General features: G+C 41.7%; 1 protein-coding gene across 1 annotated transcript in view; it reads left to right on the forward strand.

Annotated features, from left to right (window-relative positions):
* Positions 1 to 15,885, forward strand: part of BMP6 (bone morphogenetic protein 6) — an 88,256-nt gene extending 72,371 nt beyond the window's left edge. Inside the window, exons 4-7 of the mRNA XM_075270800.1 lie at positions 2,698 to 2,895; positions 10,165 to 10,241; positions 14,868 to 14,978; positions 15,468 to 15,885. Of these exons, the coding sequence (XP_075126901.1) occupies positions 2,698 to 2,895; positions 10,165 to 10,241; positions 14,868 to 14,978; positions 15,468 to 15,617 (536 nt within the window). The 3' untranslated portion in view covers positions 15,618 to 15,885. The remainder of the gene's footprint in view (positions 1 to 2,697; positions 2,896 to 10,164; positions 10,242 to 14,867; positions 14,979 to 15,467) is intronic.
* Positions 15,886 to 16,955: the final 1,070 nt, after the last annotated feature.

The raw sequence follows: 16,955 nt of genomic DNA on the forward strand, positions 1-16,955 counted from the left end.
CTGTAACTGCAGCTCAATCCCCACTAACTTGGATGGGAGGTACAGTAATGGAGCCCTGCTATTACAGTCCTATGAAAAAGTTTGGGCACCCCTATTAATCTTAATCATTTTTAGTTCTAAATATTTTGGTGTTTGCAGCAGCCATTTCAGTTTGATATATCTAATAACTGATGGACACAGTAATATTTCAGGATTGAAATGAGGTTTATTGTACTAACAGAAAATGTGCAATATGCATTAAACCAAAATTTGACCAGTGCAAAAGTATGGGCACCTCAACAGAAAAGTGACATTAATATTTAGTAGATCCTCCTTTTGCAAAGATAACAGCCTCTAGTCGCTTCCTGTAGCTTTTAATCAGTTCCTGGATCCTGGATGAAGGTATTTTAGACCATTCCTCTTTACAAAACAATTCAAGTTCAGTTAAGTTTGATGGTCGCCGAGCATGGACAGCCCGCTTCAAATCATCCCACAGATGTTCAATGATATTCAGGTCTGGGGACTGGGATGGCCATTCCAGAACATTGTAATTGTTCCTCTGCATGAATGCCTGAGTCGATTTGGAGCGGTGTTTTGGATCATTGTCTTGCTGAAATATCTATCCCCGGCGTAACTTCAACTTCGTCACTGATTCTTGAACATTATTCTCAAGAATCTGCTGATACTGAGTGGAATCCATGCGGCCCTCAACTTTAACAAGATTCCCGGTGCCGGCATTGGCCACACAGCCCCAAAGCATGATGGAACTTCCACCAAATTTTACAGTGGGTAGCAAGTGTTTTTCTTGGAATGCTGGGTTTTTTTGGACGCCATGCATAACGCCTTTTTGTATGATCAAACAACTCAGTCTTTGTTTCAACAGTCCACAGGCTTGTCCAAATGTGCTTTTACATACCTAAGGGGGCTCTGTTTGTGGCGTGGTTGCAGAAACAGCTTCTTTCTCATCAATCTCCCATACAGCTTCTCCTTGTGCAAAGTGTGCTGTATTGTTGACCGATGCACAGTGACACCATCTGCAGCAAGATGATGCTGCAGCTCTTTGGAGGTGGTCTGTGGATTGTCCTTGACTGTTCTCACCATTCTTCTTCTCTGCCTTTTTGATATTTTTCTTGGCCTGCCACTTCTGGGCGTAACAAGAACTGTCCCTGTGGTCTTCCATTTCCTTTCTATGTTCCTCACAGTTGAAACTGACAGGTTAAATCTCTGAGATAACTTTTTGTATTCTGCCCATGAACAACTATGTTGAACAATCTTTGTTTTCAGATCATTTGAGAGCGGGCTGCCCATGCTCGGTGACCATCAAACTTAACTGAACTTGAATTGTTTTGTAAAGAGGAATGGTCCAAAATACCTTCATCCAGGATCCAGGAACTGATTAAAAGCTACAGGAAGCGACTAGAGGCTGTTATCTCTGCAAAAGGAGGATCTACTAAATTTTAATGTCACTTTTCTGTTGAGGTGCTCATACTTTTGCACCGGTCAAATTTTGGTTTAATGCATATTGCACATTTTCGGTTAGTACAATAAACCTCATTTTAATCCTGAAATATTACTGTGTCCATCAGTTATTAGATATATCAAACTGAAATGGCTGCTGCAAACACCAAAATATTTAGAACAAAAAATGATTAAAATTAATAGGGGTGCCCAAACTTTTTCATAGGACTGTATATAAGACATGGGGCCAACTGCTTTCAGACCCTTGTTATGGGCAACAGATACAGCCCTGTTCAGCTGATCAGTGCTGAGGCTGGTTGTTGGCCCCCACTGATCAGATATTTCTGACCATAAAATCCAATATTCTAAATACCCTTTTTAAACTTTATTTACAGTGCCATGCAAAAAATTTAGGCAAAAATGTTGCAAAGTAGGAATGCTTTCAAAACTAAAAGTGTTAATATTTTATATTTGTCAATTAACAAAATGCAGAATGCTTTATTGGGGCCATATCATCACTTCCAGGAACAGTGATCGCACTAAATATTGATTTGATTTATTTTTCTCTTTTTGATTTATTTTTAACAAAAATAAACTATTAACACTTGTATTTTTAAAATCATTCTAACATTAGAGCATTTTTTTTAAAAAATCAGCTTAAAACTTTTGCAGAGCACTGTGCATAACACTTGAAACCCCTTTTAAGATCATAGAGGTGTCTTTGCACACTGTGTTATCGGAAATGGTGACGGTCCTAGCAGACTGGATACTACTTTCTTATCTCACCAATTTGTCATAACAAACCTCTTAAAGACACACATGAAATTATTAGAATATCAGTAGTAGGATCTGTCAACAGCAGGTGTCCTGCTACACTGCAAAAAACAGTAAGTAAAACAGCACTGAAATAAAATTAGAAGAGTAAAACAAGAACAAATATAAGGTTCTTACAACAATGATATATATTTATACATACCGTACTGTACATATGTGCAGTGTTATTAAAAGACATGACAGATTTAATATATTGTAAAACAATTCATAAAAATGGACTTCATGCCCCAATTTCACTTGTCACATCTAATACCTCTATTTGCCTCCTGTATAATTTTGGCAGAAAATTGCTCTTTTTTTTTTTCTTTTTTTTTTCTTAAATCACGGTCATATGTAAGCAGACCACTAACATGGATATTTCCGTGCATATTTGCATGTATGATATTTCACTAATAGACACTAATAATTTCTGTCATTTGGTTCAAGGTCAAAATGTAAACACAAAAGCCGCAGGTTTGGTTGGCAGAGATGGCCCATATGACAAGCAGCCATTCATGGTTGCTTTTTTTAAAGCAAGTGAGGTTCACCTGAGGACAGCTAGATCTGCAACGAGCAAACGCAAGAACCAGAATCGAAACCGCTACTCTCAATCTCAAGATGTGTCAAGAGTATCCAGTGTAACAGGTATGGTGTATTTGTATCAATTCTCCACTTTATAGTCAGCAATAGATTAAAAGTGATGGGTTAAGAAAACAAAGATGTGTCAACATTTTCTAAGACTGCGTTCACATCTGCCTGCTCCATTTCTTTTGTCCTGCACCATCATAGGAGCAGAACAATGAAAATTCCAGTACATTGTTGTCTGATGAATCACATGTTATATTATTTTATCTGCTAACTTAGACACAATCTGTGATGGAGGATCGTAAGACAGATGGCAACATAGCTTATAGATACAATTGCAGTGTGCCAATGGTATATTATGGTGTCAGACACATTAATAATGTTTTTTATCTGACAGAATAAATTAGGTTTATGGGGATATTTCTACATAGATATTTCTAATCTCACATAAAGTTGAATTAATATTTCTTGTATCAAAGTGTTCATGTTTTCTTTTTACTTTTTGTGTTCTAAACAACCATATAAACAATGAAAGAAGACTCTGGTTACTATAGATCAGGGGTAGGGAACCTTCGGCACTACAACTCCCAGCATGCATACTTGCTCTGCTGTTCTTGGAACTCCCATGGAAGTGAATGGAGCATGTTGGGAGTTGTAGTTTCACAGCAGCTGGAGAGACAAGGTTCCCTACCCCTGTTATACAGTAGATGAACGACAAAAACAAAAGAGGTTTGACTATGTCCATGCAGAAGTATAAGAAACACGAAGTCAAAAGAAATTAGAAAAAATACTACCTCCATTTTTCATTTGTCTCACTTGTAGCTAAAACTTTTATCATTGTGTTATACTTATCTGCCTAAAAATCCTGTCAGCCTTGTAGCAATGACTATAAAGTACCCACATGGAAATGCCTACCACAAAGTGGCCATTTATTCAACAGTACCCATGCCAATACATTAAAACCAGTGAGTAGGAAAACTGAATTCTGATAGCTATGGGCAATGAAACTATCTTTTCTGCCATAAAAAAAATGAGCCCCCATTGTCTGGTAACAGAAACATCTGATTGACCAGTCGACTAGTCAATGGCCTTTCCTGATCTCATAGGGCATGGCCTTTATTTTTCTTAATGTAGTTGGCTACAGGTGTGAACCCAATTTCTTGTGTCTGGGCTAGTGATGGGTAATTTTGTGGTATGCTCACTCTTGAGAAGGGATGCCAATGAATGGAGCAAGAAAAAGTGCTCTGTGAATTTTAATTGCCATTAAAGGGATTCAATCATTTGAATCCCATTTTTTCTCTCTAACACATAGGAATAGCCTTAAGAAAAGCTATTCTTCTCCTACCTTTAGAAGTTGTCTCCGCACCGCCGTTCTGTAGATATCCTGGTTTTCTTTGGTATGTAAAGAAGTTTTTTTGCAGAACTGGAGGCATTCCCGTGCTGCGAGAAAACTCTCCAGCGCCTCTGTCTTCTTCTGGCACGCCTCCCCATGATCTCTTCTTCCGTTGGCTTCTCTTGATTTAAAATTCACGCATGCGCGATCGGGCAGAGCCAACTGCACATGTCTGTGGCCAGTTTCTTGTGGCCGCTTACACGAGCGTACTGTGCAATTATAATTAGGACATAAGGAGAACACATTGATCTATATAATGACTAACATACAGTCATTAAATAATACCACAAAACAGGGAGCAAATGTTATCACCATAAATCTTTTTATCATACTGTTACTAAATAAAACACACTGCACTCTCTGCAAACTCTGCACCTCTTTATTAGCCCTGCAGCCTGGCGTTTGTCCAGATCGGTTGAACCCCCTGTTGGGTGTGCCCATGGTTGGCTATACTATTTGTGTACATTTTAGTATTAAGAAGGTACTTATTGCCAGCACTTTAAAATAAACTTCAGGAAATCTTAAGTTGCTTCTGAGTTGTAAGAGGGAAATAACAATTAATAGCAAAAATTTGTCTCCTTTAACTAGGAAAAGCAACAGCTGCTCGGTGTCACCAAGATGCTTCTAATTGAATCCTTCATATTGAACTCTTTCCAAAACATCAGGAGTTTGTTTAAGCCACTAAGAGAGTTCTGTTAAGTAGGGCAAGATGTGAATGAGAAGAAGCAAATTGTCTTCATGTTTTGTTGATGGTCACCAAGGCTTGATGTACAAATGTGGAGTTGTGGAGATGCCAGTGACATGTGGGGAATCCATTGCCCATATTTGTTCACTCTTTAGGGAGAAATGTTTGGGATTTTTCCTCTTGTAAACAGACAAATATAAATGTTAATAAGACTCTCCCATCTACACTAATATTGAAGGCATATGCTGGGACTTTGCTTAAAGAGGTTGTCTGGGATAAAATTAAATCCCTACACTAATGTAAACACCCTCCCCCACCTAATTTCTAAATAACATAGTTTATCAAAATGTATGTTTACCCATATTCTTGAGGCGGTCATGTGACCGCCGCAGGGACATTTTCTGGTTATCCAGTGATGATTCATTTCCCCGTTTCCGGAAATGGAATGTCACTACTCCTCCCCCCCCCTCCCCCCCATCCACTCCATCATACTTACCTCTCTTCCGTCTAGGCTTCTTCCTGCAGGATGGCTCCTCCCTGTTTTCTGACTGCCGGTGCGCGCTATAGACCCAGCACTGATCTGTGTGGGGGCAGCATCAAAGACCTGCACAATAGAGGTTGATTATCATCTGCACAGAACAGTGCTGGGTCTATAGCACACGCCGGCAGTCAGAAAAGAAGGATGGGCCGTCCTGCAGGAGGAAGACTGGAAAAAAGAGAGGTAAGTATGAAGAGGGGGGGGGGGGCTGAGTTAGTTGGGAAGAGCCAGTAATGGGTGGGATAGCTGGAGAATAGTTGATAAAAGTAGTCTAATAAAATAAGTCTAATAAAGCAGAATGCTTTGGTAGCTGTAGCTAGGCTACAGACCAGGTTGATTCTCCAGCTTGTCACAGTATTAACAATAATGTAACCTTTGGGGTCATACTTTATACTTGTCTTCAGTTGCATACAAAGATTTCTTTTTTACTGACTCAATATGAATCCATGAGAATAAAGATTACATCATGTTTGTGTAACAAAGGTATCCAGCCCAGGTAGCAATCTCTTGCAAAAGCACTGTATTACACCAACAATATGGGCTCGTATGGAGTCTGTGTGTCTGCGCACTTGGTCTAAGCAGATTGCATTGGTATGTACATAAACCCCTATTGTCATCTACAGTTCCACCTTGTCACAGCTTGTTTTATGGGTGTATTAGAACACCACTCTTGCAATGTTATGTTCTTCCTAGAGAGCTTCATGTATGAAGATAGAAGATAATGATCAGGTACTTGGTCTTGCATTAGCTATGGGTGCAGATACTGGTGCAGTCATGTAACTAGAAAGGAGCAGTTTATCAATGGTATTTGCTCTCAAAATGAGAAATGATTGGGAAATGAAATAAACTATTATTTCTGAAGTGAAATGTAAGATATCCCACTGGTGCATGTCTTAAACTGAAAAGCAGAGCTTCTGTTTTTGAGCTACTTTTGTGATGAGAAGACCGTGTCCTTTGGTTGTTACTCAGCAGCCAAAACTCGGGAAACCTGATCTAAGCAGCAAGTCCTATGTTAAAGCAGATGTTTTTACACTTAGATGTGACTGGACTGGAAGAGATTTTGTCTTGTCTCCTGCACAGTCTTGAAGCACCATTTTGTCTTTTGCAGTATTGAATGTGTGCAAATACTATAAATAAGTGGGCTCTTTTGTAAAAAATCTTTTTCATCTGAACATAGATGTCGCATCGTTGTTTGGGCATTTCAGGATTTGGTGTCTTACAGTGTATATCAGTTCTATAATATACTGTATTTTCAGCAGCAAAAATTGCACCTGCAACAATAAGTATGTAACCTGTGCCTGTTCACACCTCGCTCGGTCTCCACCTGGGGATTCCATTCCCCATTCTGCTTTAAAAATACAAAGAAAAAAGTCCTGCAACCATGAGCTTCTCTCCGCATTTTTACGCCCCTTTTTCGTGCAGAAACTGGTGGATCCCATTATAGTCTATGGGGTCTGCGGATTTCTGAGGGTAATCACTTTTTTAAGCAGATTAGTTTCCTTTCAGAGGGTCCCCAAGTGGAACCCACACATTCTAGTGGAACCCACACAGCATTGCTGATGGCTGCAGATATCACCAACAAGAAGATCATTGGACGGAGGTTGATCTTTTCCTAATCAAAATCCTGTAGTAGAAAGAGATGACCACCATGAAGGCAACCTGCCAGGTTGGAGGGAGGAGAGCTATCTCATGCAAGGGCATGAATGGAAGACCCAGAGTTCCCTGTGGACGAGAATGAGGTCCCACGGAGTAACTGGAGGATCGCAAGAAGGAAAATAGTGTGCTGCTTCCAGCAGGAAGGTCTTGACCTGAAGACAAAATAAACAGTGTTTTCGGAAAAGGGAGTTTCTCCAAAGGAGAGACGCACTGAACTGTAGAGCATAGAGGAACATGTGCAGGAAGTCCATTCACTAGAAGGTACAAGACTGTTCCTCGCAAATGATCCAGCTGAAGTGGCAAAGGAGAGCCAAGGTGACCCATAGTTCAATCAGATTGTCCATCTAAGAGGAGGCCTAGACCAGGAGAACGACCAAATATGAATGCAGGTGGAAGTGTTGTCACCAGCATTCTGGCGATGGACGGCGGCAGTGGTGGGGACTGGGTAACCAGCAAGGTGCTCTTTAACAGAGCGCAGCAGCTGCAGGAGGGTGTTACTTGGACACTAGGCTAAAACTGGCTAGCACAGTGTCTGAGGAGAGGGTATAGCCCAGAGGCAGAGCCGATTTCTTTTGTTATTGCTAGTATCAGCCTCCTAGTGCCAAGGTCTATACCCATGGTGCTGTGTCCTCCAATGAAATAAGCAAGACACGCTATTTTCTGTCTCTGCTTTCTTATATTGGGACATGCTCTGAACACCAGCTAAGGTTCCATGCACATGAAGGTTTGCCTTGTCAGTGTGCTAGGCATGTGTTTTTACTAACTAGCACAATGACCCATCACCCAGAGGTGATTGTACAGTTTCCACATATACCTCTGTTATTCAGCTTTTGAAATTGATGTGTTATTCATATAAATATGATGGGGAAAATGCTCTGGGAGAATATTTGGTCATTCTTTGGTCTCAGCTTTAGATTCCTGGGAAAAGCATGCCTCCTCATTTGAATATGAATAAAATGGGGATTTACATGAAAATGGGAATCCAAAACTGAATAACCAAAGCTGGAAACTGTACAATCACCTCTACAGGGTACTTTGATTTGGTTTGTAACCAATTTACTGCTGACAGACTCCCTTTAAGGTGCTTATCCTGTTTGACACTAGTGTGACTGTTTACCAGGTACAGTGCTGTACAAATTGTAGTGGCGGTGATGGTATTTCAGCTTTGTCCATTCGAGTGAATGGGAAAGATCTACGTGTATTGTAATGGATGGCACTGTACCTAGTAATGAAGAGGCTACAGCTCTCACGTTCTGAGAGTCCAACCCCTACTAATCGACCTATCTGAGTTTTCATGAAAAGTTGATATATCTGCATGGTCTTGCTTGGCAGCCTTTTCTATGACTGTATAAGCCTTCATATGTGGTGCCCTATCAGTTTTGCTGCTAATAATAATCACATTATAGTTTCAGCACAGTTTACATTGCTCTCTCAGATTGTGGGTGTGTACAAAAAGGAGCAGACTGCCACCCTCCCCTAACCATTACTACTAATACTGGTTTATCTTCATGTCATTCTGCCAGAAGAAACTATACAATTGCAAACAAATAGCTGGGAAAAATCACAAGTGACCATAATAGAGGAAATCTAGGAATACTGAACAGTAAATCCAAGACAAATACATGCAGCCAAGCAGCTAAAACACAAGAAAAAAAAATCTCTGAGCACAGTCAGTAAAGCTGCTTGCTGTCTGTGAATATTATTCCATCTGTAATCACACAAGCAGCCAGAAATAGATACAAGTACACAGAAGACTTCATACATCATAAGCTATGAGATTTGTGAATCTTCAGTCCTTTGCACAGAGCAGTTTGCAGACGTGCTGTAATTAGCATCAACCCCTCCCAGAGGAAAAAGCACCTCCCCCTCCACTCACTGTCTTTCCGTCAGATTAGCTAGAAGGCAGAGACCTAGTAGCAGAAACTTTAGAGAGGTTTTTTTTTAGGCAGAAAGCAACCACATTTTTAATTAAACTGCATTGCATTTTGGTTCACAATCACATGTGCTATCAACTGAGACTAAGTTGTCTGAATTGTCCAATTTAACGTTGCAGAAAATCACTTAAAGGGATTCTACCATTGAAATAAATTTTTTGGCGATCACACGTCGGAATAGCCTTTAGAAAGGCTATTCGTCTCTTACCTTTAGATGTGGTCTCCGCTGCGCCGTTCCTTAGAAATACTGTTTTTTACCGGTATGCAAATTAGTTCTCTCGCAGCGATGGGTGGGCCCCAGCGCTGAAAATGTGATGGGGGCATCCCCACTGCTGCTCGAAAACACGCTTCAGCGACGCCTCTATCTTCGGCTGGATCCTCCCTTCTTTCGTAGTCTTCCTTTGCGTCACCTCCGACGCCTGCGCAGTTGGCTCTGCCAGTGAGACACCAGAAGAGCCGAGTGCGCATGCCGGCCGGCGGACATTTTTGGGAGGCCGCTCCTGTATTGAACTACAAGAGCGATATTTCTAAGGAACGGCGCAGCGGAGACCACGTCTAAAGGTAAGAGACTAATAGCCTTTCCAAAGGCTATTCCAACGTGTGATCGCCAAAAAAAATCATTTCAATGGTAGAATCCCTTTAAGTCATGTCTGTATTATATATACTTGTGCATAAATTATTGTTAAGAACTTCTCTTACATGTATTATGTGAATTCTTACTCTCTTTACTTAAATAGTGCAAATCCTGAGCGCTTTGATGCACCATGCCGTTATTTTTCTGGCATATAGAAATATTTGGGTCAGAGGTCACAATAAACATTGTTTAATCTGGAGAGCAGCTCTGAATGCTGGGAAGAAATGGAGGAGAGAGGAGGAACAATAACCATAGCTGGTGGCTTTTATTTATGAGCCTCAGAAGCTAAAGGGAAAATAGTAAAATGTAACAGATAAATCAGGGCTGCAAAGTAAGAAAATCACATACAAAACTTCAGTCTTGTGCATAATATTATTTGTAATTGTAGAAACTGTGGATATTAAATCCATTGTATATTTCCACAAAATAAGATATATATATGTGCAATGTTTTACACTAATAATGATTGTTATATTTTTTTCCTGCCAGATTATAACAGCAGTGACCTTAAAACAGCCTGTCGGAAACATGAGTTGTATGTCAGCTTTCAAGAACTGGGTTGGCAGGTGAGGACAGAAGACTATATAGTCCATTGTAGCTCTGACCCTCTGTTATTCCTCTTAGAAATGTATGAAAAAATTGACAACCAGGTGTCACCATTCCCTTTGCAGAAGAGGTGCATCTCTACAAGACTAGATCAATGGTAACTGTAGTGATTGGGCAGTCAGACTGCGTAGGGGCACATCACCAAGTAGTAACACCCAATTGTCAGTCTATTCATAGATTTCTAGAAAGAATACAGTTTTCGTGAGGAATACAGTTATTTATTAAAGCAGACGGGTGAGGAAAGGTGACAGGTCCTCTTTATGTCACTTAATCACAGTATACTGCGTGTCACCAAATTCCCTTCTATGTTTTGCATAGATCATGTTATAGTGCTATAGTGTTATAGTGCTATACTGAATGTATACTTCTTATACTACAAAAAGATTATTGTGCTCAGATTACTCACAATGTGATCCTGAATGCCACCTTTCTACCTAACGATAATGGATTTAACATTTACTTAATGGTCCTGCCCTTTTGGAATACAAATTATAGCAGTCTAGTCCAGTTAGTCTACTGATCCCTGCTTCACTTCTGTACTAGGGGAATAGGTGAAAGCCTTTACTGAAGCTCCAGCCTTTAGAAGCATTCAGAAATAGTCTCACCCCCTTAGATCATTACTGAGCAAAATAGAGATGTTAATTGACAATATATTAAAAGAAAAGATGGTGATAGGCGCTTATGTAAATCTATTTGTCTCACTGGGCTACATATTTTTAAGGGTAAGTTCACATAGGGTTTTTTGGATTGGAACCTAAAGCGAAGGCCGCCTCAGGTTCTGATCCAAAAACCGGGTAGCCATGACTGAAGGCCGGTGCACTGTACTGGCATCCAGCCGTGCACTCTGCTCCGGATTAGGCCCAATGAATAGGCCTAGTCCGGAGGAGGGAGTGTCTTCAGGCCGAATCGCGAGGCGAAACAGCCTGAAGAATGAGCACCTCACTTCTTTTTTCCGGGAGCCTGGAAAAAAGACCTGAGCGGCTCCCATAGATTTCAATGGGAGAGGTCTTTTTGGTCAGGGTTTTGAGGCAGATATGGCCTCAAAACCCTGACCAAAAAACTCCATGTGAACTTACCCTTAAGGAACATATCTCAACTTTCTAATTATATAAAACTAGCAGTACCCGCGACTTCGTCCACGGTAGCGTTGTCGCGTTGCGCGGCATTCCTGCAGTGCAGCTCGGCGGCCCTCCCATTGTCCGGCGTGACTTCTCCCCCCCACCGACCTTCTTTCCACTGACCACGGCCCCCTTTTCACCACCCCCCACTACCCTGCGCTCCCCCGCACCCTGCGAACCCGGCCCCCTTTCCACCCTCTTCTGCTACCCCGAGCCCCCCCACAATGACCCTGCCTCCCTCTCCTCTTCCCCATACCCCGGCCCCCTTTACAGCACTCTTTCCCCACCTACCCCCGCGACCTCCTCTTAACCCCCACAACCCGGGCCCCCTTTCCACTCCCTAAAACCCTGGGCCCCTTCACAGCACCCCTTCCTTCCCCCCCATCTCTGCGACCCTCTGTGCAGCAGAGAAACCCCCCCCCCCCGGACCACGTTTACAGTTACCCCCCTCCCCCCGCGACCACTGTTACATTAACCCCCCACCCGCCATGGTGACTTACCATGTACATGCCGGCGAGGGATGGGTGGCGTGTCAGTCACTGCAGCCGCCAGGACTTCTCCCTCCACAGCCGGCTCTTCCGCAGGCTAGTCAGTGTTCACCGCTGTACAGGTGGGAGTGCGGCGGCGTCAGATGTCCGCATCCGGCCTCGCTCTCCCGGCTGGCACGGGAGCGGCAGTCCGGAGTTGCGGGCAGTCGCCGCAGCACAGGTGCTAGCACTGCGGCGGCTTACGTTGGGCTCGGGCCCCGCTCTCCCCGCTGGCATGTCAGCAGCGGGCCGGAGCTGCGGGCAGCCGCCATGTTACTTGGCCGCGCGCGGGATGACTCTTCCCGCCCACTCATCCCCGGCAACGTATTGGGCCGTGCTGCTGTCCCTGCGGCCCACCCACACACCGGCGAGAATCAATAGGAGGGCCGCCGACTTGCTGCGCTGACGTCATGTCAGCTCCTGCAGCAGAGGCGGCCACAACTTTAGCCTTTCACGGTGTTGATTTTACCCGTTCATGGTGGCGATTTCGGTGGACTGAGCAAGATGGCAAGTAGCCTATGTTTCCTTCCTGCACAATCTGTAGGCATGTGTGAAATTTCAGACCAATCCATTCAGCCGTTTGGCTGTGATTGAGGAACAAACATCCAAACAAAACATCCAAACACACAAACATTTTTATAATATTAGTAAGATAAGATTGTCTTTATCTAAGCTTCTACTAGTAACCTACAGATGCAAAACCTTTCCTACTCTATCACTATACCTTCATTAGTCAGTTGTAATGAACATCTTCTAAATACTGTGCACCTTTTTAAATCAAAAATGACACACAGTGTAGTTTTTTGATATTTCTTAAATGTATTATTTCTATGTTTTTTTTGTAGTTATTTGTGTTTTTAAAGCAATGAAACAAAATGGTTGTAATAAAAACATGTCTTTACTTATATTGGTATTGGCTTTTTGCTTTAGTCCTTTAAGGACTCAGGGTAGTTTGTATGTTAATACTCAGCGACTTTGTTCAAACTTTCCTTACCGGCCTTCCAAAATTCACTTTTTTATTTTTTTGACAAAATAGCTAAGTGCTTATTTTTTGCATGATGAGTTGTACTTTCATTTGGCACCACTTTGGGATTCATACAATGATTTGCTCAGCTTCTATAAACATTTTTTGGGGGGTCCATGTAAAAAAAACGTACAATTCTATCATAAATTTTTACATTTTGTTTTTATGGCATTCACTCTCCATTAAAAATGACATGGCAACTTTGTCCGGCAGATCATTATGATTATGGCTATGCCATATTTATATTGGTTTCATCATGTTTTACTGCTTTAACAGATAAAACATCCTGGGGTCACCATATTCTGACGCCTGTAAGGAGGCATTTACATGATGAAATGCGGTGCTGATTCTGGCACGATAATTCACATAAGAATCAGCGCTGCAAAACAGAATGTCATTGACTTCAAAGGGTTCTGTTTAACGTGCGTAACACATTGAAATCAATGCGTTAAAAAGCCTCCCATTGATTTCAATGTGTTACACGCATTCAACGGAACCCATTGAAGTCAATGGGATTCTGTTTTGCAGCACTGATTCTTGCGTGATTATCGTGCCAAAATCCGAGCCGCGTTACATCGTGTGAATGCCTCCTAACTTTTTTTCTGTATTGTTGATGGAGCTGTGTAAGGGCTCTTTATTTGTGGGCCGAGTTGTACTTTTTATTGCTAGCAATGTTTGGTATATATGACTTTCTGATCACTTTTTATTGCAGGAAAGCAGGTGACAAAAATATGTTTTTTTGCGCATTGCGATATAATTTTTTAATGGCGGCCTTGGGTGATGTTTCAGGAGTCCTCTGACTTTTCTTCCTCTTTCGCCTGAGTGGGAATCTGGCTGTCGTTGATCCCGCTTGTTTTCTCTTTCTCTCTCTCCTTCCTATTTGGTTTATCCTTATGTTTCCCTGTCTTGTCTTCCCCCTTTCCTTTGTCTGTGTGTATGGTCCTAACTGGCTGTTCTGTTTCCTTTTTCTCTATTCCTTCTCTCTCTTTTGGGTTTTTTGTCTCCTCTCCCTGTTTTCTGCATGTTTTTACCGTTTGTATTGTCTGGTCTATATCAGCATTGCATATATTTTGTTGAGCTTTGGTAGTTGGGGATTCCCCCCTCTTTTTTTTCTCTTGCCTATATATGCTGAGTGGGGCCTGCGTGCCCTGTTCCTGGATTTCTTGGTTTGTTTTTGTTTGTTTTTCTTTCCCTTTTGTTATGAAAAATTTTCAAATAAAACCCGATTATACATAATTTTTTAATGGCGTTCACCGTGTAGGATAAATATCACTATTTGTGGATATCAGGAGCTTATACATACATGAGGATTCCTAGCATGTTTTTTCATATTTTTTGCTTACTTTATTTTTTAAATGTAAAGGTTGTTTTTTGGAACTTTTTATTACTGATCACGGCATCCAGGGGGTTAATTCACCAAAGTCAGAATACTGGGACATTGGAGCAATGGGTGGATCAACTTCCAGAAAAGTGAACAGGGGTGTGGTTTCAACTGCTAGAGAGGCGCCTAGGGACCTGAGGGAATGCCCCCTGTCCTCCCCATGACTACTTTGCTTAATAATAAGAGTACAGCAGTGGTCTCAAACATAAAATGGTACGATTTTTTTTTTTATCAATGTTATGGCACCTATATCACTATGGAGGCAGTTTAAAGGCTTTGAGACGGTGACAGACTCCCTTTAAAACGTTTTTTTTCCACTAAAAGCAATATTCATATTGGAATCCACTGAAGTATATAAGCAAAGATGCAAAACATGGCAGTAGGGATGAATTATATAGATGTTGTAGTGAAGGCGGTAAGAAAGATATGACTATACAACAATTATCAGATGTGCTGCCATAGTGATGCTAGTAAGTACATTCATACGTGTACACATTTATGGATTTCTGGGCTAACTGCATGTTTGTTTCTTAAAGGACTGGATAATAGCACCAAAAGGATATGCTGCAAACTATTGTGGTGGAGAATGCTCATTTCCCCTGAATGCTCACATGAATGCCACAAACCATGCTATTGTGCAAACCCTGGTGAGTAATGTACAGTGCATGTCACTATCTATAGGTCTCTATAAAGTTTAGTCTGACTTATCTCTTAATATTGGTCTGAAACTGGACAACCCCTTTAAGTTAGGGTGATTAATGGGTTAATGGTAATAACCATGGGGATTAGTGCACTGAATGGGTATCCCTGGTAGTCTGTTTAAAGGGATTCTATCATTTCGAAATAATTTTTACAATAAATACAAGGCTATTCTTTTCTTACCTTTATTATTCTGATCCGCATCGGCGTTCCTGAGAAATATCTTCTCTCTTCCTTATGTAAATTAGTTTTTAAAAAGAAATTAAAAATTTCCTAGAACACATATAAACAAACATAAAAAACACCTGGTCTGCATTGTTATAAAATATTTTTCCAGCTGCCGCAAGAAATAAAATCAAAAGAGCAAAACCACTGCTTTATTTTTTGCTGTTGCCCCACTACTGCTTGACATTGGTCTTGTTTCTTTCGCTAACCAGGTCCACCTTATGAATCCAGAGTATGTCCCAAAGCCATGCTGTGCACCAACCAAGCTAAATGCCATCTCAGTGCTTTATTTTGATGATAACTCCAATGTCATACTGAAGAAATATAGGAACATGGTGGTAAGAGCTTGTGGCTGTCATTAGGAATGGAGTTGACAAGTGGGAGAAGATCATCCAGTAATATCACTTTCACTTGATTGCATATTGCTAATAGTGACTGAATCCTTCAGCAAGAGCCTGGTCAGTGCTTATTTATAAAGATGCCAGTTATGTGTATTACTCGTACTCACAGGATGGTCATTTCACTTCAAAGTTGGACATATGGAATCTTCCAAAATGAAATTTTGCAAATTCATTATCGTTAGCTTGGATCAAGCTGTGTTTCAATTTAAATAAATAATATATGTATTAACTCTTTGTACCGCCTCTCTGGTTCTGGGTCTGCATTGTAATTGTACTAACAGTTAAGAATCTGAAGGAGACAACACCAGTGGTACTTGTCAATGAAGTCTGTGGAGATAATTGTCTTTAAGGGGGCGTTCACACTACCGTCGGTGTCCGACAGGTAGTGTCCGCTCCTAGTGTCCGCTCAAAATCTGTCACGGACACTAGGAGCGGACACTAGCTGTGTCCGTGACACCTGTCATTTATTTCAATGGACATCGGGTGCGTTCTTTTGCACTCCGTGCCCGTCCTTCCCTGTCCGCAAGTGAAGATGTCCGACTTCTCAAGCGGACAGAAAAACCCTACATGCAGGGTTCCTCTGTCTACTACTCTTGAGAAGTCGGACATCTTCACTTGCGGACAGGGAAGGACGGGCACGGAGTGCAAAAGAACGCACCCGATGTCCATTGAAATAAATGACAGGTGTCACGGACACAGCTAGTGTCCGCTCCTAGTGTCCGTGACAGATTTTGAGCGGACACTACCTGTCGGACACCGACGGTAGTGTGAACGCTCCCTAAAACATCTACCTACATTTCTTACAATTCTTTATTCTTTGCCTTAGATTAAAGGGAATGTACAGGATATTTTATTATTGCAGCAGGAGGCAGGGGATGGTGAAAAAAAAAAGGAAAAAAAAGCATATTCACATGTCCCCGGAGCCCCAGGCCACTGTCTGGTCTCCACAGCACTCCGCTGCTTTTCTGGTGGAAGTTCCACCCGCATGTGACTGGTGAGGCCAATCAATGGCCTAAGAAAAGGAATCAGGACATCACCTGTGACATCCATGAATGGCATCCCGTGTCCTTTCCTTAGACACTTGTTAAAAATATGCAAATCTATTCTCCAGGATGTAATTAGCAGAACAGTGCTTCTGTATGCTGCCCTCTAGGGACATCCCCAGAGTGCACTGTTCTCCTAGTTACATCCTGGAGAATAGATTTGCATATTTTTTACCCAGAATCCCTAGCGGAGCAGGAATGACTTGTAAGTCTCCGTACTGCCTATGTAGGCACACACTCTCCTTAATGAGTATGA

Source organism: Leptodactylus fuscus, chromosome 4 (assembly GCF_031893055.1).
Source record: "Leptodactylus fuscus isolate aLepFus1 chromosome 4, aLepFus1.hap2, whole genome shotgun sequence".
In the NCBI taxonomy this organism is placed as follows: domain Eukaryota; kingdom Metazoa; phylum Chordata; class Amphibia; order Anura; family Leptodactylidae; genus Leptodactylus; species Leptodactylus fuscus.